We start from the raw sequence: 27,350 nt of genomic DNA, 5'->3' as shown, positions 1-27,350 counted from the left end.
TGGACTATCACGTCAGCCACAACTCTGATCAATAGCCTACTTTCTTGCACCAATCTCCATATGCATGCATCAATCCTCGGGAGAAACCCCTACATTGGAAACAAAGATGTTACCTTAATCCTAATAAGAAAAAAAACTAGGGAGAACTTTAAGTTGCTCCGTCCCCTCTCTCCTCCATCACACAGAAGGGAAGAATAAAAAAAAGAAGCAAGTGTTTCCTCCCAAGTCGTTACCAACAATGATTTGAAACTCAAAATTGTTTTTTAGCACCAAAAGCACTACTTTTTTTTTCTTAAATCGACAATTTTAGGCAACTTAAAATGGAAGATTTCCAACACATTTGAGAGGATGACCGATGGCATGGAGTGACCTATTGATATTTAACCTATAACCCAAGTCAGGCCCAAAGTAGGTGTGTTGAACCGCTACACCTAAAAGAGGGCCACTGATTTAAGGCAAATCATTGTCAAAAGGCTATAAACATGAGCTTCATTGAAATTTAAAAGCATCCTTCCAAGCCCCAGTGCTTATATATACAGAATTGGACTGGCATGCAGGGGTGACTCATCTCGATCTAGCGATGTCCTGCTTTCATCACCTTGTCAGTTGTACACATAGAACAAGCCATATTGCAAGTTCAAAAGTAGATACACAAATAATAAATTAAAAAAAAAATCATGGTGCATAATTGTCTAACAAATGATTGGTCCCCTTTGATAAGGGAAGAAACCATCAAAAATATAAATCAAACAATCTCACAAGTTAAATGATCTAAACCAAAACAACGCCCAATTACACACATGGGGGGAAACTTACTTTATGATTCAAACTTCATTGCGGATAAATATACCAAGACTCTTTAGACCCCCCATAAAAAGTGATTATGAGGTTAGACCCATGCTTTATATCTTGCTTTTGTACAAAAATTTGGGTGAAAACTCTCTCGGATAAGGTTCTACAAAGAACCAAACTGCGAGTCCTACCAATCTCGCTGGCTTTACTTCAGGTCTTTCCCCTGCCAGATGCAAACAGAACCATTCATTTACTCGGTAGATGCATACGAGAGAGAAAAATATAGGTCCCAGATCTCAGCACCCAAAGAACATAGATAACCGAAAGTAGCATTTGTAATGCTAGGTCATATCTACAAGACTAGATTTAACTACCGAATGAAGGGAAAGCTGTCACCTGAAGTATACAAACAAAGGCATTTAAAAATCAAAGACTTAGGAGCAACAAAACTCAAAAAATGTTTTCCCTGACATTAGGTGATGGATATGCCCATATGCTTTGGCCTTAGAGACTCATCAGTAATGAGGAATACATGACATGATATTACATTTCTATTGGGATTTCATCCAAAATTTTATTTCGTGGAACAGGATTCTAAATAAATGAACAAAAATACCTGACCACGAAATGAAACATCAAAAAACAGGCAATACATGTGCATTCACAAACATTAGATAGTATGAATTGCACAACTACAAAACTTTACTAAAACAGACACTTACATCACTCTCTCATGTCCTCTTCATCATCACTTAAATCAAGCTCAGCAAGTAATTCTTCCAATGGCACTGAAGGCATGTCCTCCCCATCAGTCATAGATGCCGTTTCTGAAGGCCGATACTCATTATTTTGGTACAGTGATACGTTAAACCTCAAATCTGGATTTTCTTCCAAGTCATTCAAAAACTTTTCATATTCTGCATCCATCTTCTCTTCATCAAGTCTTCCTCTAGAAGAGTTATCCACCTCCATGTTTATAGATTTAAGCTTCCAGGGACGAGGCTTTCCACGCATTTTCTGGCGCTTTTCTTCATAGCTCTTCCTTACTAAAATCACATCGGGGATTACGAGTCCTTTATACTTGTCTAGTTCAATATCATTACTGTTAGCTCCATATAGATCGTAACCAAGCGCATAATCACCCGGGTTAAGAAGATGGCCGATGTGTGTTCTCACTGAGAAAATCTTGTCGTTTTTCCCAAAATCAGACATGCGTGCCACCTGGACATCAGCTAAAGAATATTTTGTGCCTCCAACAGTAACTTCAGAAGTCACAGACTCCACATCCAGCACTATATATTCGATGAGTTGCCTACTGGAAAGCAAAGACCTAAACGGTACCCTCCAATATTGGTCTGCATCCATGAAAGAGTACCTTAGAGTAAAGGGATTCAATAAGACAATGCTGTTGCTCACCTTTGTGCACAATACGAGAGGACCCATATTACCCAAACTAGATCCCACTTTTGGGGGAAGGCAGATCAGATCTTCACGGCAAATTGGGCAAATTTCAACAGAGAATGTGTACTTATAGTTGTAATAGTTGCTTTTGGAATCATGGGATACAAGTTGTTTATCATGACGGCTCTTGATTGGAACAACTTTGCCTACAAATTCCACAAATTTCACCGCATGGCTTCGATTAGCGAAGAAGAAATCGATACCCATATCCATCTGGCTAATTTTAATGGCACGAACGGCTGCATCGTGCTTAAGAATAAGTTGCTCCAAATAAAAGAACGTCCTTCTATGAGAAACATGTTGCCTGAGTTGAACAGAAGCCACCCATTGGTCAGGATTGGCTTGAACCCTCGAACACGACTCGCACATGTGATCTTGTTGAACATACTCCACTACATAACTTTGCTCGAGAATCACCCCGTTAAGAACTTCCTTCTGCACACTCAGCTTCACTTTGATCCTCTTTGAATGAGGCTCAGTCCAGACAAATTCTGCGTTTACTAATCTAACTTTGTTCAAATTCTTCAACCTTTTCACACAAAAAGTTAAAAGCTCCTTGGATTCCAATTGGGCTTTTATCCAAGTTTTCGGTGGCTGTAAGTAGGTTTCACACTCGGGGCAATACATGATGATCGCATGTTTTTGAAGACCTTCGGTGATGTCAACTTCAGATCGCAAACACTTCACACACATATTTGCAGCATTTGGTGCCATTGCAATTCCACATTTGCAACATAGAACACTTCCAATGGTTTGATGTACCCTGAACATACCTGCTTCTTCAGCCATGATTAATGATCCACCTCAACTTAGGAAAACCTAAATGTAAAGAAACACACAAGAACAAAATAAGTTGTTAAAAATAGAACATCCCTTATCTGGCAAACAATATAGCTGGCGATAAGTCGATCATCTCAGCATTCATGACTTGGAAAAATAACCAACCTAAACTAGTCAACTCCTACAACATTGTCATTAACAATACCCACGAAATCATCAATCTAGACTATTCAACACCAATCGAAACAAAGAACTAAAAAAACACAGAAAAATGTTTGATAAACGGGTAATCCATGGTGAAACACAGAAACACTCGTTGTTAGCAGAGTGGGATTCTAATGTCTTTTCTTCCAGAAAAAGATTCCTCTGGGCGATGCTTCCAGCGGCTTTTGCTTGGGGGGTTTGGACCGAGAGAAATAACAGGGTCTTCAATAGTAAGAACAGAAGTTCTCACGGCGGTTTCCTAGAGATTTTGGGCTTGTTGTACCTTTGGTCAAAACAAAACATAGACTTTGTGGGGATCACTTTTGAAGACTTCGTTTTTAGATGGAACTCTTTTTGTGATCATTGATTTATTTTTTTCTTTTTCTTGTCCTGTTACTTTGTAGAGGCCATCTCGGCCTCCTTGTTGTTTTTTTGTTGCCCTTTTTTTTAATACATTACACTTATAAAAAAAAAACAACTGGACCCATTCTGCTAAGATAGGAGTTTTCCTGTAACAAATTCAAATTGAGTTTCCCATCACCCACATAGTTAAAATAGAGGCTTTTTATTCATATTTGAATATTTAAAAAAAAAAATTGGTGAAACTGCATTATAAGTAGAAATTAGTAAAATTTCCTCGGATACAAAAACAATTGCATATCATTTAATTTCAATTAAAATTGAATAAAACATAGGACTCAAATAAAGCTTCTTGAATATATTTGAAGCCTCTCAATTGCAACTGATCACATCAGCAACATAACCTGGATTCAACCAAGCCTGAACTCAATCCAATCTTTAGAACATGTTCGGTGCACCAAGAAACAAGTTGCTATTGATTTTTCACCAATAAAAACTGTTAAAGATGAGTTATTTTCGCGCGAAATAGGCGATCCAAATAGGCCCTCAACTTCATCACAGATCCTAACTAAAGACTCGAACCTAATCGCGATTGAAAATCGCAGAAAAACAAATACAGAATGAATGAAATTAAGGATAGAACTTAAAAATCATGAAGAAATCTCTCACCTTTTCCCCCCCTTTTTTTTTCTGAGACTTCTTTCGCACGCGTAAACTTCACTCTTCAGAAATCAGAATTCAGATCCTTTATAATTTCTAGGGCTTCTTTTGTTTTTATAGTTTCAACCGATCAGAATTGAAAAGACAATTTTACCCCTCATGGAAAGCTTTCGAATTTTGACACGTATGTAGAAAGGTATACATCTCTCACTGCTTACGTACAAGTGCGCATTACGCACCATCGACGCAGTAAGTATAATAAGGGTCCAGAGACTCGCGCGCCTTCTGTTTCAAGCTTCCCACGGAGATTTTTTTTAATTATTATTATTCAAACCTCCGCTAAATCTAGCAGAGCTGATAATACCTTTTTTTTTGTTTTTTTCCTTCTAAATTTAGCGAAATTTTCTTCAACTCTTCCATCAATGGCGTATGTCGATCACGCCTTCTCGATATCAGACGAAGACATCATGATGGAGTCTTCGTACATAGTCCACAATCGACCTCCAATCAAAGAGATCGGTCTAGCAGTCGCTTTGCTCATCTTCGGAACCCTAGGCATCATTTTGGGGATTTTCATGGCTTGTAACAAGGTTGGAGGAGACAGAGCTCATGGTATGAATTAAGGAACCCTAGCCATCCATGGTTTCTGGGTTCTTCTACTCTCTTTCTTTATCTCTATCTATTTTCTTCGTTTCTTGATTTGATTTTCTGCTTGTTTAGGGATTTTCTTTGCTGCGTTGGGATCGGTTCTCTTCATTCCAGGTTTCTATTATACGAGGATCGCTTACTATGCTTTCAAGGGATACAAAGGGTTCTCTTTCTCCAACATACCGCCTGTGTAGAAGATAATTTTGGGACGCCGCCGCTGCAGTTGCTTACTTCTGTACAAATCTCTTTCTGTGTTAAAATGCTTCTTTTTTTTTTTTTTGCTTGAATAATGATGTAGACTCATATAGATGAACAAGGACTCATTTCCGAGTGTTGAGTTGTCTTCTCTTATATATACATACTAATATACATGGAGTTCATAATTATATTGTAGAATTCTCGTTGTTCCGTATGTGCAAATTGGAAACTTTAAAACCTATGCTTGAGATGACTAATTCTTTGAAGGACTGACGTTTGGGAGTTCGCTTAACCGCTTATTTTGGATTCAGGGAATATTTGTTTTTATTATCTGCCTTTTTTCAGTAGGGGGAACCTGTAACAATGGATATCCAAATCTGAAGAAGTTTGATTGGCTTTGTTCGTTGCCTAAAGGGGGATTCTGTGAGCAATGTGGATCTTAGTTGAACAATCAGTCTTCAGTTACATTTTGAAATGACAAGATCAAGTGAACTTTTAGGGTGAAACTTTGTGTACTCTGGATCTTTCCATGGCTATGTTACCTAGATGTCTATGTGGATGTTTATGTATTTGTTATCGAATATGAATCTTGGTATTGTTACTCTTGTTCCTGATTCTAATTGTATAGAGATAGTTATACGTCAATAGTTCATTTTTAGTAAATTTTTGTTATATTAAATATTTTTTTACATTAGACTACCAGGTAGAATGTGTAACTATACGTGATTCACAAAATATAATGGATTGGCATGGGTTTGTGAGGTGCACCAAGTCTGACAGATTCTTGTATATATTATTAGTCAAAGCCTCATAATGGTGAAAGGGTCCACATGGATGAGTATGTGAGCCACATCTATCTTTCTTAAAACATAGGACAGTTGATTTTCTCATTGTGTCGGCATTTAGTGTGCTCTTAGATGTGTGTTTCAACACATGGATGAAACAAAATTGAATCACTGAAGAAATTGAGTAATTATAAGGGAGTTTGCTGAAAGTATTGACGAAATAGGATGGGAAGAATTTAATTAGCTTAGGGTATACCTATAAAAAAAAAAAATTAGTTTAGGGTATGGTTTTGAAGTTCAATGTAGGATGTTTTCAAGTGACCAATTACAATCACATAAGGAATATACAAGTTTAAGGTTCTAAAAGAGAGAGAGGAAGACCCAAAGGAACTTGGATTGAGATAGTGAAAACATTTATAAACATAGTTTCAATAACAATAGACGTTGACTCTCAACCAATTGAATGAAGGAACATGACTCATTTAACCGATCTCAAATTTTTGGGATAAAGCTTCGATAATGATGATGTTTTTAAGTGGAATGTGATATTTCTTTTTTCTTTAAAGAATAATAGATTTTGACAGGGATCTTATACCAATAGTCACACCAATGCCATGCGTTGTCAACAAAGGGACCAAGGGAGATTTAAAGGCTTTGCTTACATTTCTCTACAATAATAATTCCAAGCTTTGGGCATGCGTCACATTTACGTTTTTCTCCCTAAAAATTTGTGTAGCTAGAGAGATAGGATGCAAACATTGTAAAAAAATATTACATTAGTGGGGAATATAGAGTTTCTCTATCATAGGTTGGTCTATCCAGGTGAGTTTTTTTTGTGATTCGTTATCTGATTGATAAACTAATTAATATTTCTTAGCTCATATCTTGCTTCCAATTGTCTAAGATGACACTTCTCTTGTAGTGAAGGTAACTTGATTGTTGGGTGATTAAGTGATGGTAGAATCTCATTGATGTATGACAACCTAGATTTCTTTGTTCTATTTTAAAGTTGATCTACTTTAGGAAGATTTGTGGAAAGCGCTAATTAGGTGAAGAAGAAGATTGAAGGGTTAAAAGGATGGAAGTTTTAGGCCTAAAGGATTAAATGCAAAGTTTTGCAATAGGGTGTTGTAAATAATTTTAGGCTCAGATTAGGGGTTGATCTAAAATAGAAAATTGGAAGAGAGAGAGAAGAAGAATAAGAAGAAGCGGATAATAAGAAAGAAGAATTAACTTGGAATCATACCAAGGGTATTTGGCATCACACCATATCTAATCACTAGAAAAATATTAAGAAGAGAGTTGTAAAAAAAAAAAAAAATATATATATATATATATATATATATTTGATAAATTGTGAGAAATCGATTACAAACCCAGATCATAATATGCCTTAAACATTGACGTTTTTACCTTGAGATGCAAATCCCATGTAAAACTAATATGTTGTTAATATTTTGACCATAACTTTCTCAAAACACATCAGAATCGCAAAATCCTGGACTTATTGGATAAGTAACCAAATAACCTTTCAAATGACACAAATATTAATCTAATACAATACGTTTTGATCTTTCAAAGTAAGACATAAAGAAAAATGATGTGAATAGTTCTTAGACTTATATCAAACTCATAAAATAACTAAAAAATAATTTAAAACTAAAAACATTTGATCTAAAATTATTCCAACAAAATAAAAGTGATAAGGAAATAACTTTGAACCCAAACTAGCGGCAAGCTAAATAATTACAAAATTTTCATTGGAGCCCGTGATCGTTAGCTTGATTTTGCGTTTCGCAGTACTCATGCCTTTTGTTAACATTTTGATATGTCTGTATGATTATTGAAGATTGTCTAGCCCATCTTACTTTCCTCTTAAGAATATCTAGAATCCAATAATTTCTTTTGATGGTAAATTCTTCTTCGGGATTGAGACTTGAAAGAAAAATAATATCTTTAATGTTTTTTAAAAGGGGTGAGAAAAAAAGGACTTGAGGCATCATACGTGGAAACCATAAATACTTGAAATAAGAGCTAAGGGCATTTTCAACATTAACATTGATAAAGAGCAATGAATAATTTTGAAAACGTTCGGGGGGGGAGTTGGAGGGTATTATTAAAGTTTTTTTAAGTTAAGGGGGTAAAAGATGAAAAACCATAAAGTAGATTAAAGGAGTAAAAGAGGAAACATGGTAAAGTTAGAGGGCCCACAAAAATTGTAGTTGGGTGGGATGTTTATCCTAGTTGGATGGAAGTTTGTCCCTAACAAAAGTGGGCCCTACAATTGTGTTTAATCATATGGATTTCAAAATAAACAATGATCCGAGGAAATGTTTGGTTATCATCTCATTCTAGGTCCCAATATTAGAAGAAACAAAGGCATGTGATTCAACCAATTCGATAATTCACGGGGATATTCTCTAGCGGTGAATCATCCATTCATTTGGCAAGTCGTTCTCATGATGGTGGAAAAGGGGGTTTATATAATTAGTTTGTTGTGCTTGCTTCTTCTCCAATGCTGGTTGTCTCCAGAAGGGACGTGGTGTGGCACAAAATGATGGATGTTGGCTAGTACATGTAATTTGGCTGTTGAGGGGCATCATTTCCTTGCAACAATTCCAATGTGTGGAAAAATTGTGATCTTTGAAATGAATCTATGCAGAGTAAATCATCCATATCTTTTATGATGCATTTTTCCATCTTATCATGGGGTATTGGCTTTCTATTTCCAAAATTTTCTTTCAGGTTTACAGTGTGATGTGCAAGTTCCAATTATTCACTTGCCAAAACCTATTTGGGGTCTTGCCAAACTTTATCGGTCTGAGTATTCAAATCACGAGATCTCATTTGGTTGCTCCTTCCACACAGCCTTAGATTTTTTTTCTTGCTTCTCAAGCTTGTAAACTCTTCATATTTATGCTTTCATGCTCTCTCTTTCTAGGATTAACATCTTTTATACAAATGGGGTTTAATCCTTCACCATGTTTTCATGCAATCTGAGTTGTCCTAGGAGCCACAAAGTTCATCTTGAGCACTTATTCTCAAGACCAGATCATATGTATGTTTGAATTTGTAGTTGAGAGTCAATGTTAACTGCAAGCACTGGACCTGGAACTGGTGTCTTACTTTTTTGAGTTTGACTTGGAATAAAACAATGGAGACTTTAATGATTTTACATAGTAAATTGAGTTGATAATTGTGGGGATTTTTAAAGAATCCACATAGCTCACTTGAGATCTATGCCACAAATAGCTTGTCTTCAGTCTTCTTCTCTGGTGTCAAGCATCGGTGTGGTACCTGCCAACATATTTCTGATGAATAAATCACTTTTGCAGCATGTTGTTAGCTGGTGTTCAATGAATCAAACCAGCAAATTTCCCATTTGTTTATAAATTCAAGCATCTCTTTTTCAGGAAGTTAGCTTGTAGAGGTATTTCCGTTGTGATCATGGTAGTGATGCTTCCATGCTCTTTGGGGATCATGATTATTCTTCTTCATCAATCACACTTTCAATTGTGCTTTTGTGGAAAATTTTCTGACTAGTTGCCCTTTTGAAGTCCCATTTGTCTGCCGTGTTGGCTTAAAGCTTCAACTAGATATCTTAGACAGTACAACGGGTTCATGCTCAGGGTGCCATGTTTCACTAATCCGCTCCTCACTTTGTGAGTTGACTGCATTTGTAACTTGATTTCCTTGTTTCAACATAGACCTCGAGGTGATGCATTTATGAATGGGATGAATCAATATTTTTTCCCTTTAATATTCAATTGTCATTTCTTTTATAATGATACATTGATACTAAATTCATATATGAAACTTAAGCCTTCCATAAGTCGCTCGTATCATTAAGTGATGAGCTTTAACGATATTTGGTTGGGGAAAAGAAAGAGTTGAACAAAGCTTGTAACGGATATAACTTCTTATTTGATAAAGCTCATCAATGAGAACACCAATAGGGGTTCTAGTTTGCATGCAGCAGGTGATTTTGAACCATTTAGGTGTCTAGGCCTATAGATTTTGGATTGGTTCTAGCCAAAAAGTCATCTTGTCATGGTGATTCTGAACCGTTTAGGTGTTTAGGCCACTAGATTTTGAATTTCTTGTGGCTAAAAATTATCTTGATTGTCCAACAAGTCCCAAGAACATATTTACAACTTTTCGCTATATTGCATCTACACTTGCACTTTATTTGCTAAGTACTCATTTATTCAAATCAAAACGAATTTTGAACTGCAACAACAGTCATGATTTCAAGAATATAAGTTTATTTTTAAATACAATTTGACCAAATTGAGAATGTTGAAATTAAATAAATCAGGAGAGTAGGTGGTGAAGTCCATGTTAGTAAATTTGCACCAATATAAAAGACTAAAGCAGTGATGTTGTTGTCTTCTTCTTCTTCTTCTTTTTTCTATTGATCTTTGTCAGGATGATGATGGTGTGCCATGCTAGTATATGATGGTGCAGATGATGAGTTGGCCACTCTTGGGACTAATTGTCAATATGTGGTTGCTGTGAAAGTCTCACGTTTGCTTTTCTACTTTATATTCTTGTGTGTCTGGCAGCGATGGATGCCTTGCATTAATTAAGATAGATTATATTGCCACCACAATTTTTTATTCACACACCACTTAAATTAAATAATTATCATGTTTTAATAACTGCACCCCTTATATTTCTTTCTTCTGAAATGCTGCTCTTCAAATTGGAGTGTCTTATTTTGGTGAGAAAGGAGCGCTATTTGTTAGTTAGGTTGGGGTGGTTGTTTTAGGAGGGGGAATTTAGAGTAGATGGTTGGTCGCTTTAGGGGGAATTTCCTAATCTTTTCTTTATAGTTTTTAGAACCTCTTCAGATGTCTAGCAATTGGTTTGTTGTTGAGAGAGAGAAAGAGAGAGATTGCCAATCATTATTCTTTTCGAGTTGTGATTTTCTGAACCCCCCCCCCCCCCCTACTTCCATCTACTCTCCCGACGTGGCATGTGAAAGAACCATATATTTTCCTTCCTTGGAATGCATAATTGGACATCCTTCCACACATGTACAGTTGTGTATCTCGAACAAGAAATCTATGGTTTTGTCACATATCATGTCGAAAGCCTTGTTAACAATTTGAAAGACAACAAACTTTTGATTCGTAAAAAATCCGATTTTTATTTGATTTTGGATTGCAAAAATTCGATCTAAAATTCGTCAAAAATTCAATAATTGAAAAATATGTGGCATGCACTTCTTATGTGTATTATCTGTTTCAGTTCGAAAATAAAAAATCTATGGTAATGGTGAAATTGGTGATGTTAATGGTGATGGTAATAATGATGATGGTGATAATGAGGATATTGAGGTTATTGTTTCATTGATTTTTAAAAGAATATCAAAATTAAGGGACAAATCATCAATTTGAAAAATTAAGGTGTAATTTCAAATAAATGTAGAGGATCATGTTATTATTTTTTTAAAGATAAAAAAGACATTTCTCACGTAATAATGTGAATTTTTCCACTTCAAAGTTGACTTGTGTTATATGTAATAAATTACAAATTTACACTGCAACATACAACAAGTTATAGTAGCATTTTATTTTTACTGGATTTTATAAAAATACGTAAAAATTATATTTTATTTTTTTTAAATTTAAAATCTGTGAATTATTCAGAATAGTCTAATAATTTAGAGAATAATACTTTCATCGAAAAAAAAATGAAAAATTCGTGATCTTTTAAAGAATATGACGGGAGATTACTAACAGTTGTGGGGGAAGAGGGGAGGAGAGTCAGAAAATCACTATTCTTTTTCTTAATCGAATATGCCTACGAACCCGAACCCATGGACGGTTGGGTCCAAGCGAATGTCATAATTTTGTGTATATTTAAGGGAAGGAAGTGTACCTTGAAAAAGTGAAAAACAGCTAATTGAATCCTTGGATGACGTGTGGCCTACGGCAGCTTCGTACAACATTGATGGGATGTGTTATTGTACGTGCGTGTCGGCCTCCATGGCATGGGGCTTCTTCTTGAAACATTGATGCGATGTGTACGTGCGATAGATTTCGGATCAAATAAATAAAATAATTTTAATAATTAAAGGTTGGAAGTAAAGAGCCAAAAACAAAACAACTGTAACTAAAAACAAAAGAAAAACCAAAAAAAAAAAAAAACGGGTAGCAGAGTGTTGTTCTGTATAAAGTAGAGACAGTGATGATGTTAGGCCAAGTATCCAATCTCGAAGAGCATCCAACGGACTGAAACTGTGATGACAGTCCACCACTCCTGCTGTAATTATCATTTTTTATTTACGTAACTAAAAACAAAGTAATAAATGTGAACAGGTTGTAAAAGGATGGTTGGGTAACAAGCTCTCGACCACGCTCCACAACCAGCTCACCATCGCACTTCACATATATGCTTTATATTTCTTTTATTAATTTAATATATTTTAAATAATTTCGACATACACCCCTCACGAAATATTCTAACGATTTTTTAACTCAAATTTTTTTACTCGACTGATCTGACAAAGATAGAAAACCTTTGATCGTCTTTCTTGTGTATCCCAAAAAAATTTATCTATCATTTTGTGCAAGGTGGAGTCAGGATTTAACTCATGTGGGGACAATGTAAGAGTGGAAGTTATTTTGTGAGGACAACGAAGTTTGTAATTTTTTTTGTGGGGGTAACATAACAATGGACACTGTTTTGTGGGGACAAGTAAGAATATAAAATAAATTGAGATGCAATAATTTATTAATCTAAAGAAGGTTTGAAAATTCTTATGGGGGCAAGTGCCCCCATTACCCCTACTCTAAATCCGCCCCTGATTTTGTGCCCTTGCCACGTCAATCACATATACATGGAGTGAAAATTTTTAAGTATACGAAATTAACTCCAACTACAAAATCAGTAGAGTTTTGATTTTCTTTATAACCTCTTAAAACTACCTAAGTAAATAAAGGGAATCTCTCAGTTTTATATGCCTTCTCATACAATTAAGGAATGTATGATTCTTTCTTTTTCATCTAATAGAATATATTTTTTAAAATAAAAATAATAGAAAATCTGTATAAAAAGATAAATAGTTTGTAACATCATTATAATAGTCTCAAAATAAGGGTAAAACTGCCAGAGCATCAAATGTACGGTTGAGATGGAAGGATGCTCTTAGAATTTTTTTAGTAAATTTTAGAAATTTTACACTGATCCCTAGAAAATCCTAATGTTGTTCTCCTTCAAATTATAAACGATTGGGTGGTAGGTAGAAATTAAACTTCAAAATCCAGAAAAAGACATTATTGTCCTCGTTTGAAGTTGGTATTTTCGTCAGTGAAGGAGGCAATTGAATCCGAATGGGTGAGACAAAAATAGCCCACATCTGACACCAACACAGCTCATAGCTTTTTCGCTGTTAGGTGTGTGGGTGGATCCCACATTTCCAGTTAGGAACAACGGTAATGTGACTTGGATGAAAGAATCCGAATCCTCCATCAATTGTGCCTTTGGACTGATAATTTAATAAGCATATCATGGGATTATCATATATTTAACATATATAATCATAAGAAGTGAATGAAATCTTGCTCCACTTAAGAGCAAAAATCAAAGAATTGCCTAACTACAACTGGACAAACCATAAAGTAGGAATGATTATTCTACACTGACAACAACAACAAGAACGACAACCCCCTCTCAAAAAAATAAAAAAAATTTCTAATTTCTTTTCTTATGAACTTGTGGCACTCCTTGAAATCTAGGTAATCTTTCTTGAAAAAGTCAATTTTCTCTTAGGATCACTATTTTGATTTAACTATGTATTTCTTCTCGTGAATTTCTTTTTATTATAAAACTCTCACTATTTAAAATTGGATTAGAGTTGTGCTAGAGTGTTTGTGCAAGACGTGGATGTGTGTACTGAACCATAGATGCTCTTTACTCGTATCTTGAAAAAAATCATATAATGGTTCTGTGTACATGTCCACTTCAGTATAATGTTTAACGCAGTGTCCTTCGTCGTTATTTTGATAGTAATTTTTTCGTATCTTTTCGATTGATTAAGACTATTAACTTGGTTGTGTTATGTACCACAGACCCTCCAACGCTCAAGATATAAAAGAATAAAAATAAAATACTTTAGTATTAGAATTAATTAAACGTATCTTTGAATGTATTTGTAGAACTCGCATGTGGATTCTCTTGAAGGATTTTTTTTCTTTGATTTCCTCCTTGCTAATCTTATCAAAATTTCTTATTTTAGACTGCTGTCAATGGATATCTTTCTTCATAATATATTCTCCTTGATTCACATGATTTGAATAGAAATTGTTACAGCTCACTAGATCAAATTGAAAATATTTGAACCATTATCGGGTCGACAATTATTTCACATGTCGCTTCGTAGTTAGGTTGCTTATTTTATCCTCCACAAGTCATGCCTTTGAATGATCCTCACTAAATAATACGTCTTTGATCCCAACTAAACGTGCTTGTTTCCCCCATGATTTCATCATCTGTCCTAACTCTTTATACTAATGATTTTTGTTTCTTTAACAATATCAATCATATTCATCTTTAGGTGATATGTACAATTAGGATAAAATTATCTTTTATCGATTAGCAGTAATTTGATATTAAACGTAGTAAAATTTAATATTTAAATAATTTATAATCTCATAATATTTAATTACTTTATTCCTGCTTATCTCGTAATATTTAATTAATGTGTTGGAGAATCGATCCTAATTATTTAAGAATAATTCGATTCTTGTGTTGGAAGCTAAATCTCACAGCACGTGTCTAGTAGCAGCAGATCCCTATGAGATTTGGGAAGTCTTGTTATTTCAATCAAGTGGTCCACGAGCCGACAGAGAGAGAGAGATGATGATCCTTCTCATTTCAATGAAGTCGTTGTTATTTCGGTCAAGTAGCCTCCCTAGGTTTCCACGTGTCGCAATCCCCCTTATTGACAAAAATAAAGTCAGAAGTCCAAATATTCAGCAAATTGATCTTTTCCCCCTCCCAAGCCTATTCGTCGATTTTCACCAAATTACAGGAAGTGTTAAGAGGGAAAACAAATTTACCCTTGTGAGTGAGAAGGGTATTATCGTAGTTTCTTTAGAAAAGAAGGGTAACTTTAGAATCATAAAATAGCTTTGCTTTATAGCATGTAGAGCTGACGCCTGATAGAGCCGCGAGGTTCCCTATAACTACTCACTCGTAGTAGTCGGAGATAATATCGGAAAATGTGTCCGACGAAGCTGAAACACCGAAGCTCTGACGGGGAACCTGCCGAAAGCTGCTCAAAATCCGGTGATTTGGACGGAGACTGGAGAGACGAGACGATCAACGGTGGATCTTTGAAACACGTGGACCTCCACACAGGATCCAACGGTTGGGCTTCTCCACCAGGAGATCTCTTCATTCTCCGCGGCAAAAACTTCTTCACAAAGAAACAAAAGTCTCCGTCCGGCGACTGGCTCCTCAAACCGGCCGGAGTCGACTGGCTTCGATCCGCGTCAAAACTCGATAACGTACTCGCTCGACCCGACAACCGAGTCGCGAACTCGCTCAGGAAAGCTCAAGAACTCGGAAAATCCTTAAAAGCTTTCATATTCGCCGTGAATCTCCAGGTTCCAGGGCGTGAGAACCACAGCGCGGTGTTTTACTTCACTACGGAAGATCCGATCCCGGTCGGATCGTTATTCTACCGGTTCGTACACGGAGACGACTCGTTCAGGAACCAGCGGTTCAAGATCGTAAACCGGATCGTCAAAGGACCGTGGATCGTGAAGGCCGCTGTAGGGAACCACGCGGCGTGTTTGCTGGGAAAAGCCTTGACTTGTAATTACCACAGAGGAGAAAATTATCTGGAGATCGATGTGGATATTGGAAGTTCAACGTTGGCTACTGCGATTTTGCATTTGGCGTTAAAGTACGTAACGGCCGTTACGATAGATATGGGATTTTTAGTGGAGGCGCAGACGGAAGAGGAATTGCCAGAGACGTTGTTGGGAGCGGTGAGGGTTGCGCATATGGAGATGTCTTCAGCTGCATTTGTGGAGAAGATGGAGACGGAGGTAACGGCGTCAGTAACGTCCGTTAATAATAAGGGTGGGAAGTGTAGAGGGTCAGGATTTTCGAAGGTCAACCATCATCAAGGGCACGTGATAGTTTCTAACTCAGGAGGAGATGGAGAAGAAGATGAAGAAGCTCAACATGAAGGTTAGAGTTTCACGTCTCTCTCCCTCTTTTGTCTTCGTTGATGGTTGTAGATAATAATAACTGTAATTTAGGGGATTATATTTGATTTTATTTCCATTTCTATCCCTCTTAATATCTTCTTCATTTCTGAATTCTGATTCTAGAAATAAAATCTAAATGAGAAATAAATTAGGTAATTTTTGAAAATGATTGTTTTTACCTTTTGTGATGGATGAGAATTTTTTGAAAGGAAATTCTAGTGAGGTTAAAATCTCTTTTGGGTGATGATATTCTCGCATGTGAAAGTACAATATTACCCTCATTAAATAGAGTACTAACCTCTTCCATAATCTTTTACCTTCGGAACATGATCTTATTTTGTTCTTAGGTTTTCAAATGTACGACAATATCGCTTGACTTTGGCCATATTAAGGAAAATAAATGGACAAAATGCCTTTTTACTGCAATTCAATTTTTTTTTCTCTCTCCTTAAAAAAAAAAAAAAAATACTCTCTTTAAATAGAGATAAAAACACTAAGGGTATGTTTGATTGCATGGAAAGTGACTTTTCATGGAATTTAAAATTCATGAAAAAATAGTGATGGAAAATAGGTAGGGTTGGAGAAAATCAAATTTCATTGTTTGATTTTACTTGGATAAAATCATGGAAAAAATATGAGAAGAAAGAAGAAGAGAAGATGAGAAGGAAGAGGGAGGGAAGGGGGAGGATGTGGCGGCAGCGGCAACGACGACGATGACGGTGGAGGTAAGTGGGGAAGAAGGGAAAACGTAATGGTGATGGTGGCGGCAACAGAAGTAAGTGAGGAAGAAGCTGATGATGAAGATGGGGGAAAACGTGGTGGCGGAGGAGGTGAGGGATGGAGGAAGAGAGAGAGAGAAGGTGGCCGGAGATGGTGATGATAGAGACAGAGATGATGACGACGACGGTGATGACGGTGATAACGATGACGAAAAGGTTAGTGTAATGGTGGTGGTGGTGGTAGGAAAGAAGAAGATATGAGTGGGAAAGAATTGGGGATTGAAAATATGGGTGGATTTCATTTTCCCACCCATATGGGTGGGAAAGTGAAATCCATGTTTTGGTGGACTTTTTGATTGGGTGGAAAATGAATTTTCATTTCCATGTGCAATCAAACATTTGAAAAATATCATTTTACATGGAAATGGATTTTCCACCCTATTTTTCATGTGCAATCAAACAATCCCACCCATATCTTCTTTTTCCCTACCACCACCACCACCATTACATTAACCTTGTCGTCGTTATCGTCGTCGTCATCGTTGTCGTCATCGTTGTCTCCGTCATCATCATCTCCAACCACCTTCTCTCTCTCTCTCTCACCTTTTTCACCACCACCACATTCTTCCCCCATCTTCTTCCTCACTTACCTCTGTCGCCGTCACCATCACCACTACGTTCTCCCATTTTCTTCCTTACTTACCTCCACCGCTGTCGTCGCCGCCACCCTCGACGTCCCCCCTCCCACTGTCGCCACATCCTCCCCCTTCCCTCTTCCTCTTCCTCCTCATCTTCTTCTTCCTCTCCCTCTCCTCCTCTTCTTCTTTTTTCTCATATTTTTTTCATGATTATATCCTAGTAAAATCAAATAATGGAATTTGATTTTTCAACCCTACCTATTCATGCAATCAAACATACCGTAAAATTTTAAAGAAAAGGTTAAGGTTTTGGGAAAATTGAAGAGGATGCGTTGTACTCATCCCCATCAAAGTCTTTCTTTAAGATTGAGGGTCCACTAAACGAATCATGTTCATGCCTGGATCATGTTTCAATGCACAGCCACGTGGGGAGAGTTGGTGGAAGGGGGAATTAGAAAAGCATGACTTTTTTTTTTTCCTCATTTGGCAGTTAAACAAGAAAGCCAATGTGAACTGTAAATGGCATGATTCACCCCAAGTATGGGATGATTTGCCTGTTGAAAGTCTTGCATAATTTCTGAATACTCGCCAAGTTAATTGGGTTTGCTATGTTTTTTTGTTTTTTTTTTTTTAATGAAATGTTTATCTCTTAACAATTTAAATTTTATGATTTTTATAAAATGGGATTTAATAATTGAGTGTATATTAATCTATCTTTAAAAAAAATATTATTTAAAAAAGTCATGATAACTTGACTCCAATTTTTATATATTTTTTGTACACTCCTTTCGTAGAATTGTAATTTTTTTGTTTCGAGATACACAAGTAAAAAGATTTATGATTATGTGAATTGTTAGATCAGGGAGTGTACAAAAAACATATCAAGAAAGAAAGTCAGATTATCATTAGTCTGTCTTAAACATAAACATAAAAAATTCAATCAAATTTTAAAGATTTGACTCTTCCAAGGCGAGATGAGTTCAATGAGTCAACTCGGGTGTACCTCAAAATTACCTTCTACTTATCAAGCTTACCTACACCACATAGTTCAATGTTTTGCACCATTGTTTCAAACTTCTAATTAATTTAGAGAGCTACTATTGCCGCACCAACTTGTCCAATTCTTTTGTGATTTACATAGGAATTGGTGTGGCCATGCTATCTCTCATAATTTATTGGTTAGAAGAAAGAGCGGATTTTTTCTCCTCTATAGTAATGGTTTCATTGTTTTTAACTAATTAAATAAAGTGTGCTTTTTAACTTTTTAGTGCACCCCACTGAAACGACAAAAACAAATTTAATTCCTTAAGTTTAGCTGGCTCACTGTCAAAGCCAATCAATTTAATAATTTCATTTTAACAAAAGAAATATTTTATTTATTTATTTTGTTTAGGTTCTTTTATTTGTAGTATAATCTTTCTTAAATTGATGACGACAAATTAGGCTGTCAACTCTGGTCCAATAATTTGTTGGATCCTTATTGAATTAGTTCTGGAACATCGATGTCCCAAATATAAGTATATAAATTTTAGGTTGTGATACTACCACAACATTATAATATGAATTCACATCATAAGTGATTTTATTATAAAATCATATAATAAAGAAGAGATTTTGTCATTGTACCGTCGATTCACTTACATTGTGAGTTCTTCATATTATAATGGGTGTGATCATATTATCCTCCAAATTTTATTATCTATCTTTTCTTATTTAAATATATATTATACTTTAATTATATTTTATATATCAAACCGGATCGATTATGATTCAAATTTGATTTGATTTTTATTGGATCAGATTTGGATCTTAACATCACTATCAGATGGAAAACCCAATACAACAATGGTCTAATGTTTTATTTAATTTTTTGGATGAGTAAGCTGGATTTGAGTAGATCTAAGCCCCCAAGTATCTAACCTAATTCTCATCAAATCCAATCCGGTCCTTATTGGATTGGTCCCAGATTTGAACCAATTCAATGACAGCCAGCCTCACTATTATTATTAACTATGTGTTTGGATTGAGAGAAATGGAGAGAAAAAGGAAGAAAAAAGAGTTTCTCTCCATTTCTCTTATTTGGAGAGAGAAGAAAAATAATGGAAAGAAAAATGAATCAGTTTTTCCTCTTCAAATCATAGAGAAATAGAGAGAGAAGAAATGCTCATGATTAAAAAGAGTATAAAAAATTACAACTCTACTAGGGGTGTCAATGGGCCGGTTTGATTCTTAAGAAACTTAGAACTATAATCATTATATTTAGTTTGATTCCAATTCATGTCGGTTCCAGATCCGACTCTAAAATAAATGGAAACGAAATCACCAAAATCACAAGTACCCATCGATTCTGATTCTCAAGAATCGAATGAGGAAAAATAAACTTCAAATCATTATATATAAAAATTCTTTCCATTTTATCAATTCAATTCCATTTAGACCAGGCTCTAATCAATTCCAATAAAAGGAAATCAGAATCAGGGTTTTCGATTTATTCCAATTCGGATAAATGGGGTACCCCTTGACACCCCTAAAATCTACCTTTTTTTTTTCTCGCCAAACCTAAGTTTTTCTATTATTAAACCAAACAAAATGGAAAGAAATTGGATTTCTTCTCTCTTTTTTTTTTTTTTTAAAATGAATTTCTCTTCTCTTAATTTCCCTCAATCCAAACAATGGTGTCCTTCTCGTAATGAATGATTAAACGCACGTGCCTTTTGCTTTTTCCCATTACGTTACCTAAATGAATAGCTCATCTACTGAACCCCATTGTCCATGTTATGCCTAACTTGTGGAGCACATGCAGGTCCTTAAAGTAAATAATTTGCTTATTTAACAATTTAAAATAAAAATATAAAAGAGCATTTAAGAAAATTTCCTGAACCATGGCTTTAATTAAACATTTTCTAGAGGGCATACTTGTAAAGATCCAGGCCAGCTCTAAATATGGTATTCTTTTATAAATATGGCCAGCCAATCAAGATTCTAAAATTTCGTTTCCAAAAATGTTATACCAATAGAGATTTTGGAATTTGAGAGGCAATCTCATAATCTGATCCTAAGAGGCCAATTTCAAAATCTAGACCAAGTATCTAACAATCCGTTTGAAACACCCCCTTAGATGTTATCCATCCAATTAAAGAATTTTAGATATAAAAACCTTGAACATGGTCTTCAATAAGAGATTAACAAAATTGATGAAATACCTTCATCTTCAATCTTTCTCCCAAAAAACCCCATTGCCTTCAACTATTAAGGTAAAAATCTTTTTTAACCAAAATACCCTTGATTTTTCTTTCCAAAATCCAATCCTTTAACCTATCCAAAAATAGTTATTCTTGAAATTCGAAATGTTGAAATGTTGGAAAAGAGAATGTTGATGTCGAAAAGAGTAAGGAGTTTTCTATCTGACAGAAAGAACGCAATTGAGTTTTTAGAGAGAAAAAAAATTGTCAAGAGGATTAAGAAGAGCATTTCAGTCATTCTCTATCTCATTAAAGACTTCACGAGCGATGTTAACATTGGAAGGACTTTGCAGCTAAAAGGCAATGAGAGAGAAAATTTGACCACTGGAATCATCAGAAGACATGACTTCAGATAGAATTAAATTGAAGAAAAAAATTCATCCAGGGACACCAAGACTTTTGGTGGTGATAATCAAGGCAGATTTGAACAAGTTCCAATAGGATTGAACAAAAACATCTACTCAATCTGTTTCCTTTGTTCACCAACCACATCTCCAATGCCCAAACCCAAAAAATAAAAATGTATTGTAGCTACATGGCCCATCTTTGTTTCTTTTTATTCTTTTCTACCAAATGCCAATGTAACAGAAGAGTTCATTCACCACCAAAACATTGTCTAGAATGCAACTTAAAAACAAACAAATTACTTTTGTGGAGCACGATTAGTTTGTGTGCCATAGGTCATAGTCGATTCACAAGACTTTGTAGCCTACATTACATTGATTTACTGGGCAAAAGCCTGACAAAAGATCAGTGTTTGGACTTGGAAATGAAAGTTATGTCAAGGTGAAGTGTAAAGGTGCCACGTGCAAGGAAAAATTAAATCCCAACAAGTATAATAAAAAATACCTGATAATCTATCTAGGCCCATCGCACCTCGGCTAGTGGTTGTAAAAGTTCCATATATGTGACAAGCTCGCTCTATTCTTTCATCGTCTACATTGCTGAAAAAATGCTGTTCCACTTACTGAAACTATCCACATAATTTTCAGACAGCATTTAGGTTCAAAGTTTGTTGCCACTGGACAAACTTTAGCCAACAACAAAAGATGGAAAACACCTCTGAAAGATGAAGAAATCGTGTTCTTCAAACTCAAAACTTTCTTGGGTCAATCAGGGTTATTCTTATTAATTGATATAGCAAGTGTTTGCCCATCTAAAGTAGCTGAGATCCCTAATTTTGCTGTTACGTCAGGGTGCAATGCGTGTCATGAAGCAGTACAAAAACAGTGGTCCTTGAGTTTTGTATATTCTTGAGATAGCACTGCAACCACTGCACTAAGAGAAACTACTATCCTTCTGAATTTCCAGAAACCACAAAAAACTAACATCTGCTTCACATTGGGACCAAACCAATGGCGCCATTGTAGGTTGGCTGACGGTAAGGGGTTCCACTATCCCTCTACCTGATCATCTTTTGCACCAAATACTCTCAAACAAATTGTCAAGTTTTCAAAATCAAAAGAATTCTCTGAATATCCATAGCTAGAGGATGCACACCCATCATGAGATCCAACTATCTGTCAAACATCTTCCTAGGGATATCTAGGCACATGACTCATCCAGACATTGGAATGATGTCTTGCACAGCAGAATTTTCTTAAATTGATTCTGTTTTGAAAGCTTGGGAACGTCATGTTTCTTAAAAAAGATAAGAGTCAGAAGCAATTTCAACTTCCATTCACTCTTTCTAGATGGCATTAGAGTCAAAAACCTCTCTTTCGAATAGATCATGATTTTTTATGTATTTTTTCATATTTGTCGATGGCAGAACAATTCAGTAAGAGTCTTGAACAACAATACCATTATTTATCAGCTCGTGTGCATAAAAAATTATTACATGTGTCGCTATCACCATCATCCATATTTTCTGATTAGTATTAAAGATTTCATTTGGAATACGGAGAAACCAATTACATAAAATACCTCCCAAGAGATTGAGGGGACCTGCCAAGAAGTAAACTAGAAACAAATTAGAGAAAAACATGCTCAACCCAATAAGGCAAACCAGCCTACAAATACATATGCATGCATATGAGTCCTTTCTTAACGAGATATTAAGAGTCCTTACTTAAGCAGATTTGAGCTCCATCAACCTTGTTTAAGAGCACTCTTTACTCATTTATCCCCACCAGCTCACCCGCCCCCAAAAAAAAAACACCCACACTTTTTGTTCTGATTAGTATTAAAGAGGAAGACCACAGATCCAAGGGATCACATGAAAATCTTCACCCAAGTTGGACCCCAGTGATGATGGGTCAACATTACTCAAATTTTGGCCCACCCCAACATTGAATTTCATTCTAGATATTCCAACATGAAGTGTCTGTTGAGTTTAATTCCGCATCGGACACTCATCGCCTTGTCTCTCTCCTTATAAGCTCCTAGGCCTCTCCACTCATTGCCAATTGGTTTTGAGTTAGACCACCAAACTTATCATAGAATCGATTCCTGGTATAGCCATAGGTGGAGGTGTAGCTGCTACATCCCACCCATTGCCCGACAAAGGTACGGCAGCTGAAGTCCAATCAATGCTTAGAACAACATGAATGGCTCCTCTACCAAGTGTCACGTGCTCACGTATCGTGCCCCAGTTCGACCTGTGACCCTGTTATATTCATAGTTGCACCTTCCCCATCAGATCGGTCCTTTGGGGTAAATGGTTGTCAACATGGTATCAAAATGCTAGGTTTGTATAGGTCATGGGTTCGAGTCCCCTTGAAGAAATTTTCCACCCTTTATGGGTGAGGGGGAGTGTTGTGTTATCTACTTCCGCTCCCGGGTGTCACGTGCCCTAGTTCAACCCGTGATATATTCATAGTTGTGCCTTCCCCATCAGATCCATCCTTTAGGGTAAATGGTTGTTAACACCGTCCTCCACAAACAAGAAACTGAAATTGGGCCTATAGGAGTAAAAGTGGAAGTCCAATGTAGATCTTGTTACATCTTTGAGAGATTCATCAAAGTCTACGCATAATAGAGCATCAGCTCGCACTAACGAGATAATCCTCTCAAGTGAGACCTCCTCAATACCACTTCTTCACCTCCTCCCTCTTATGAGTATAGTCCTTAGCTTTAACATCTACATACATACGTATATATACTTATATATGTATATATAATCCTCGGTCTATATATATTTGATAATCTACAATCCTCGGTCTCCCTAGAGATACTCATACACCTAGCTATGGCATCCCACACTCTTCCACCCAAACCATGTTACCTTTTGGGAAAATCAAAATCTTGTTTCTACCCTTAGGGGATAACAAACAAAGCCCCCACTTACATTCTTCATAATCTACACCCTTTTGTTCTTCTAGTGGAAAAAAATTCCTTTTTCCAAAAGGGCTTGACATCCACATGTAAATAGACTTTCCCGAGGATACTTTCCAACCATTGTACTACATACATCAAAACAAAATTTAAGAGCAAGAAAGGATGCCTTTATCCCTTTGCAAACACTGCAGACATCACACCAACATTTGAGGGTGATTTAAACCACATTGGTTTATGTTGTGTATGTGAACACCCATGTGAAGCTCACTTAGTAATTTGGCCAAACACCTATTGGGTACTTAACCAAACACCTTATATGCTACATCTTCCAAGACCTTGTTTGATAATGGCAATGAAGGGTAACCCAACTAATAGTAGCAAATGCAAAGAAAATAAACAATCACACAAATAAAAGAGTAAGACCAAAATACCCACAACACGAGATTTTACGTGGTTCACCCAAAGGCTTCGTCCACGGAGGTATGAGCGTTGGAGTTTGATTTCATTATGAAGAAAACGGGGCAAATTAATACAAAGACTCCTTTTATCACTTCAATTCACCTTCTTCTAGATCTCAATCTTCTCAAACCTCTAAACCTCTCTTCTCTTGGATTTCTTTCTTTCTCTACTCATTTCTCTAGAAAAGACTTAGACTTGAGGTTGGACTTCTTACAACAAAAGAACAAAACCCTTTTTAGAAGCACCACATAAGTGGGCCACTTACATAGGTTACAAGCCCAACCCAAATTACCTTGGACCGACCCAATAATACACACACTTGGACCAGGCCTAATTGATTTTTGAGTCATACTTCAATAGTTTAGTCTACCAAGCCAAAAGCTATAATAGAAGGATTTCAATCCATCCAACATCAGTCTAAAACTACATTATGCCCGTTCGCTATTTTAAGGCTAGCCACAAAAAAGAATAACAATATTTCATAGATAATGGGAACCCCAAAAGCCCCTATCCCACTCCCACTCGCCTCAATCATGGTAAGAGAGAACACATCTCAAAGGCACCTGGTGAAACGAAATACGCAAAAGAAAAAGGTCTATGTTTAGAAAATATGTCTCTGAGACCATAATTCGTGCCTTTAAAAAAACAACCAATGACATCATCCATGTTAAGCAATCGGTTGCATTTCCACTCCTGTGTCCATGGCTCGCTGTATTTTTACTCACCATGATCCTAGCCCGGCTTTTTTTGTGTGTGTGAGGGGGGGGGGGGGGGAGGATTACTATCATGCGAATGATACAGTAATAATAATCTTCATGGTGTGTAATTAAAAGATTCCATTCATTCAGAAATGGCAAGTACAAGAACTAAAAATGGACAAATATGCCATTTGACCAAACATCAACCACATCATCAATATTGTATTATGTGAGATGGAAACACTATCGTCGTTTCTCGATTAATTGGCAAGACAAGGAGCGCATGTTGCACAAATTCCAAGTACCCAAATGAAGATCCTGCTTAAACTATGAACTCTGAGATCATTAATGTGAGCTTTTGTTAATTTTGCGAGTTATCCATTGATTGAGAACTACTAGTATTAGCAAACATTAAGTGTGAGCAGAGATACATACATGATTAAATCTTAAAATGAAATTCGTAAAAGGTTGAGTGTGTTGTTCTAAAACAAATACAAGAAAAAAAAAATAGGGTTCCACCTGTCTTTCTCTCTGTTTCTAGTGTGCCTTTCTTCGTTGAGGCTGCCTTTCAGTAGCTAACCTGTAAATCCAGTAAACCTAGAGATGGTAGAGGAGTTAGACACACAGAGAGAGCGAGAGAGATAGATTGATAGAGAGAGAGAGAGAGAGTACCAAAGCGAGGACGTGAGCGGCGATTAGAACAACAACCATGAAAGGAACAGCTTCGAGGATCCATGGCCGACCCATTGTTTGTTGCTCTTTCGCCATTAAAGAGTCGACTATAAATTATAAAAGGGCATCAGACTGTTTACATATCAGTGAAATACTCTGCGGAATAACGGGCGAGTCACCTCGGCTAATCGAGTGATGCAGTCGAAATGACTCGTTCGAGATTTTCAAAGTGACCGATTCTATGAAAATCCACCGATTTTTATATGATATATAATTAATTTTTTAAATTGAATGTTTGGTGGAAGATAATGTTATATTATTTTTCCATTAAACATACACCAAATGGTTGGAAGTTTTTCTCGAGTAAATCAGTTGAACATGTTTTATAAACTGGGGGACGGTTCAGTAGCCCTAAAGTTTGCCAAGTTTGGTGCCAAACAGTTTTCAAAATATGGGTTAGAAGCTTTGGAATGAGCTGATTTTTTGTGAGGATGATCTCTATGATGAGGAGATCATTCTCACCATCAAAAGTGATTTACAAAAATTGGACGGTCCACGATTCTTCAACTTGTAAACTAGGGTTAGAAGTTTCAAAATGAGTTGATTTTTTGTGAGAATGATCAAAAAATCAGCCTATTCCAAAATTTATAACCCCATCAAAAGTGATTTACAAAAAATGTTTGGCACCAAACTTGGCAAACGTTAGGGCTGCCGAACCGCTCCCTTATAACTACTTTGATAATATAAATATATCTATCTAATGAAAAATGACTTGGGATCCATTCATATATTATTCAATTTGATCTCTCTTTGTTATCAATGTCTATTACTATGTAAATTTTTCTAGCTTGACTTTAAAACTTCTATAGACATGTGATTTTCGATAATGAAAACTTTATTTCTATTTGGTTTGAAGTCGCTACCATTCTTTTTTATAAATGAATGTGAATGAGTAGCAAAAAACACATAAATGAAGTACACGAGGAATCAGATGTGTGCAATGAGTGAAAATGTACCATTGGATGAGGGGACTTGATGTCAGTGTGAGATATGAGAGGATACCTTGTGGAAAAAAGATAATCTCATGTAGTCTATGCTCTTTACATGAGTTGGAATATTAGTATAAGTTTTTTGAGAGGTTTCATTGTTAGAATTCCTTTGGAATTACGACCTTAATGCATACATGTTATGACTAAAAACTAAGTGGTTCAACCCTAAAACAGGGGATACATCTCTCTATCGTTGTTATGCATGTGTGATAGTGTGTGCATTATGTACAATATGATGTATAATACATATAAGTTGGTTTAACAGGCTTCAACTTTCAACCTTTCAACCAAGTCTAAACCCAATATACCAGGTGTGGGAGAGGGTGTCCATTACATTCTAATGACTTTCTAAGACATTAAATAAATATAAAAGAGGAGATAAAAGAGGGAAGGGGATGCAAATGCTTTAAAATAAATTAAACCTAGACTTACCTTATCCCTTAAAATTGAGAACATGAGATTTCTCATGGAAAATGA

General features: G+C 36.1%; 4 protein-coding genes across 7 annotated transcripts; 2 read left to right on the top strand and 2 right to left on the bottom strand.

Moving 5' to 3' along the window:
* Nucleotides 1-648: 648 nt before the first annotated feature.
* On the bottom strand, nucleotides 649-4,383 carry LOC147397518 (uncharacterized). Its single transcript, XM_086449241.1, has 2 exons — nucleotides 4,267-4,383; nucleotides 649-3,072 (listed from the first exon to the last, which is right to left on the bottom strand). Exon 2 carries the CDS (start codon nucleotides 3,040-3,042, stop codon nucleotides 1,516-1,518), a length of 1,527 nt encoding a protein of 508 aa, XP_086305367.1. The 5' UTR covers nucleotides 3,043-3,072; nucleotides 4,267-4,383; the 3' UTR covers nucleotides 649-1,515.
* A 120-nt stretch (nucleotides 4,384-4,503) lies between these two features.
* On the top strand, nucleotides 4,504-6,080 carry LOC147397517 (uncharacterized). Of its 2 annotated transcripts, XM_086449244.1 has the most exons (3): nucleotides 4,504-4,869; nucleotides 4,978-5,140; nucleotides 5,449-6,080. In XM_086449244.1, the coding sequence occupies exons 1-2, from the start codon at nucleotides 4,680-4,682 to the stop codon at nucleotides 5,097-5,099; spliced, it is 312 nt and encodes a 103-aa protein (XP_086305370.1). In that variant the 5' UTR covers nucleotides 4,504-4,679; the 3' UTR covers nucleotides 5,100-5,140; nucleotides 5,449-6,080. The 2 variants fall into 2 exon arrangements, with proteins under 2 accessions (XP_086305370.1, XP_086305369.1); XM_086449243.1 differs by lacking the exon at nucleotides 5,449-6,080 and having other exon boundaries at nucleotides 4,506-4,869; nucleotides 4,978-5,288.
* Nucleotides 6,081-15,045: 8,965 nt separating this feature from the next.
* On the top strand, nucleotides 15,046-16,197 carry LOC147397516 (protein ENHANCED DISEASE RESISTANCE 2-like). Its single transcript, XM_086449237.1, has one exon. It carries the CDS (start codon nucleotides 15,119-15,121, stop codon nucleotides 16,100-16,102), a length of 984 nt encoding a protein of 327 aa, XP_086305363.1. The 5' UTR covers nucleotides 15,046-15,118; the 3' UTR covers nucleotides 16,103-16,197.
* A 6,219-nt stretch (nucleotides 16,198-22,416) lies between these two features.
* Nucleotides 22,417-25,984, bottom strand: LOC147397515 (uncharacterized). 3 transcript variants are annotated; one of them, XM_086449235.1, is made up of 3 exons: nucleotides 25,825-25,961; nucleotides 25,672-25,749; nucleotides 22,417-22,663 (listed from the first exon to the last, which is right to left on the bottom strand). In XM_086449235.1, exons 1-2 carry the CDS (start codon nucleotides 25,918-25,920, stop codon nucleotides 25,690-25,692), a joined length of 156 nt encoding a protein of 51 aa, XP_086305361.1. In that variant the 5' UTR covers nucleotides 25,921-25,961; the 3' UTR covers nucleotides 22,417-22,663; nucleotides 25,672-25,689. The 3 variants fall into 3 exon arrangements, with proteins under 3 accessions (XP_086305361.1, XP_086305362.1, XP_086305359.1); XM_086449236.1 differs by lacking the exon at nucleotides 22,417-22,663 and adding an exon at nucleotides 25,276-25,488 and having other exon boundaries at nucleotides 25,825-25,984; XM_086449233.1 differs by lacking the exon at nucleotides 22,417-22,663 and having other exon boundaries at nucleotides 25,504-25,749; nucleotides 25,825-25,935.
* Nucleotides 25,985-27,350: the final 1,366 nt, after the last annotated feature.

Source organism: Akebia trifoliata, chromosome 8 (genome assembly GCF_017979445.1).
Source record: "Akebia trifoliata isolate Shusen 1 chromosome 8, ASM1797944v1, whole genome shotgun sequence".
In the NCBI taxonomy this organism is placed as follows: Eukaryota; Viridiplantae; Streptophyta; class Magnoliopsida; order Ranunculales; family Lardizabalaceae; genus Akebia; species Akebia trifoliata.
Note: the sequence above shows the minus strand (reverse complement) of the source record. Positions and strands in the feature narration are given on the sequence as shown.

Excerpts from the sequence above, each read along its gene's own strand:
- LOC147397516 (XM_086449237.1), top strand. The coding sequence starts at position 15,119 with ATGTGTCCGACGAAGCTGAAACACCGAAGCTCTGACGGGGAACCTGCC.
- LOC147397517 (XM_086449244.1), top strand. The coding sequence starts at position 4,680 with ATGGCGTATGTCGATCACGCCTTCTCGATATCAGACGAAGACATCATG. Across the intron at positions 4,870-4,977 it reads TGGAGGAGACAGAGCTCATG|GGATTTTCTTTGCTGCGTTG; the intron begins GTATGAATTAAG and ends CTGCTTGTTTAG.
- LOC147397515 (XM_086449236.1), bottom strand. The coding sequence starts at position 25,920 with ATGGCGAAAGAGCAACAAACAATGGGTCGGCCATGGATCCTCGAAGCT. Across the intron at positions 25,750-25,824 it reads CCGCTCACGTCCTCGCTTTG|GTTTACTGGATTTACAGGTT; the intron begins GTACTCTCTCTC and ends TACCATCTCTAG.
- LOC147397518 (XM_086449241.1), bottom strand. The coding sequence starts at position 3,042 with ATGGCTGAAGAAGCAGGTATGTTCAGGGTACATCAAACCATTGGAAGT.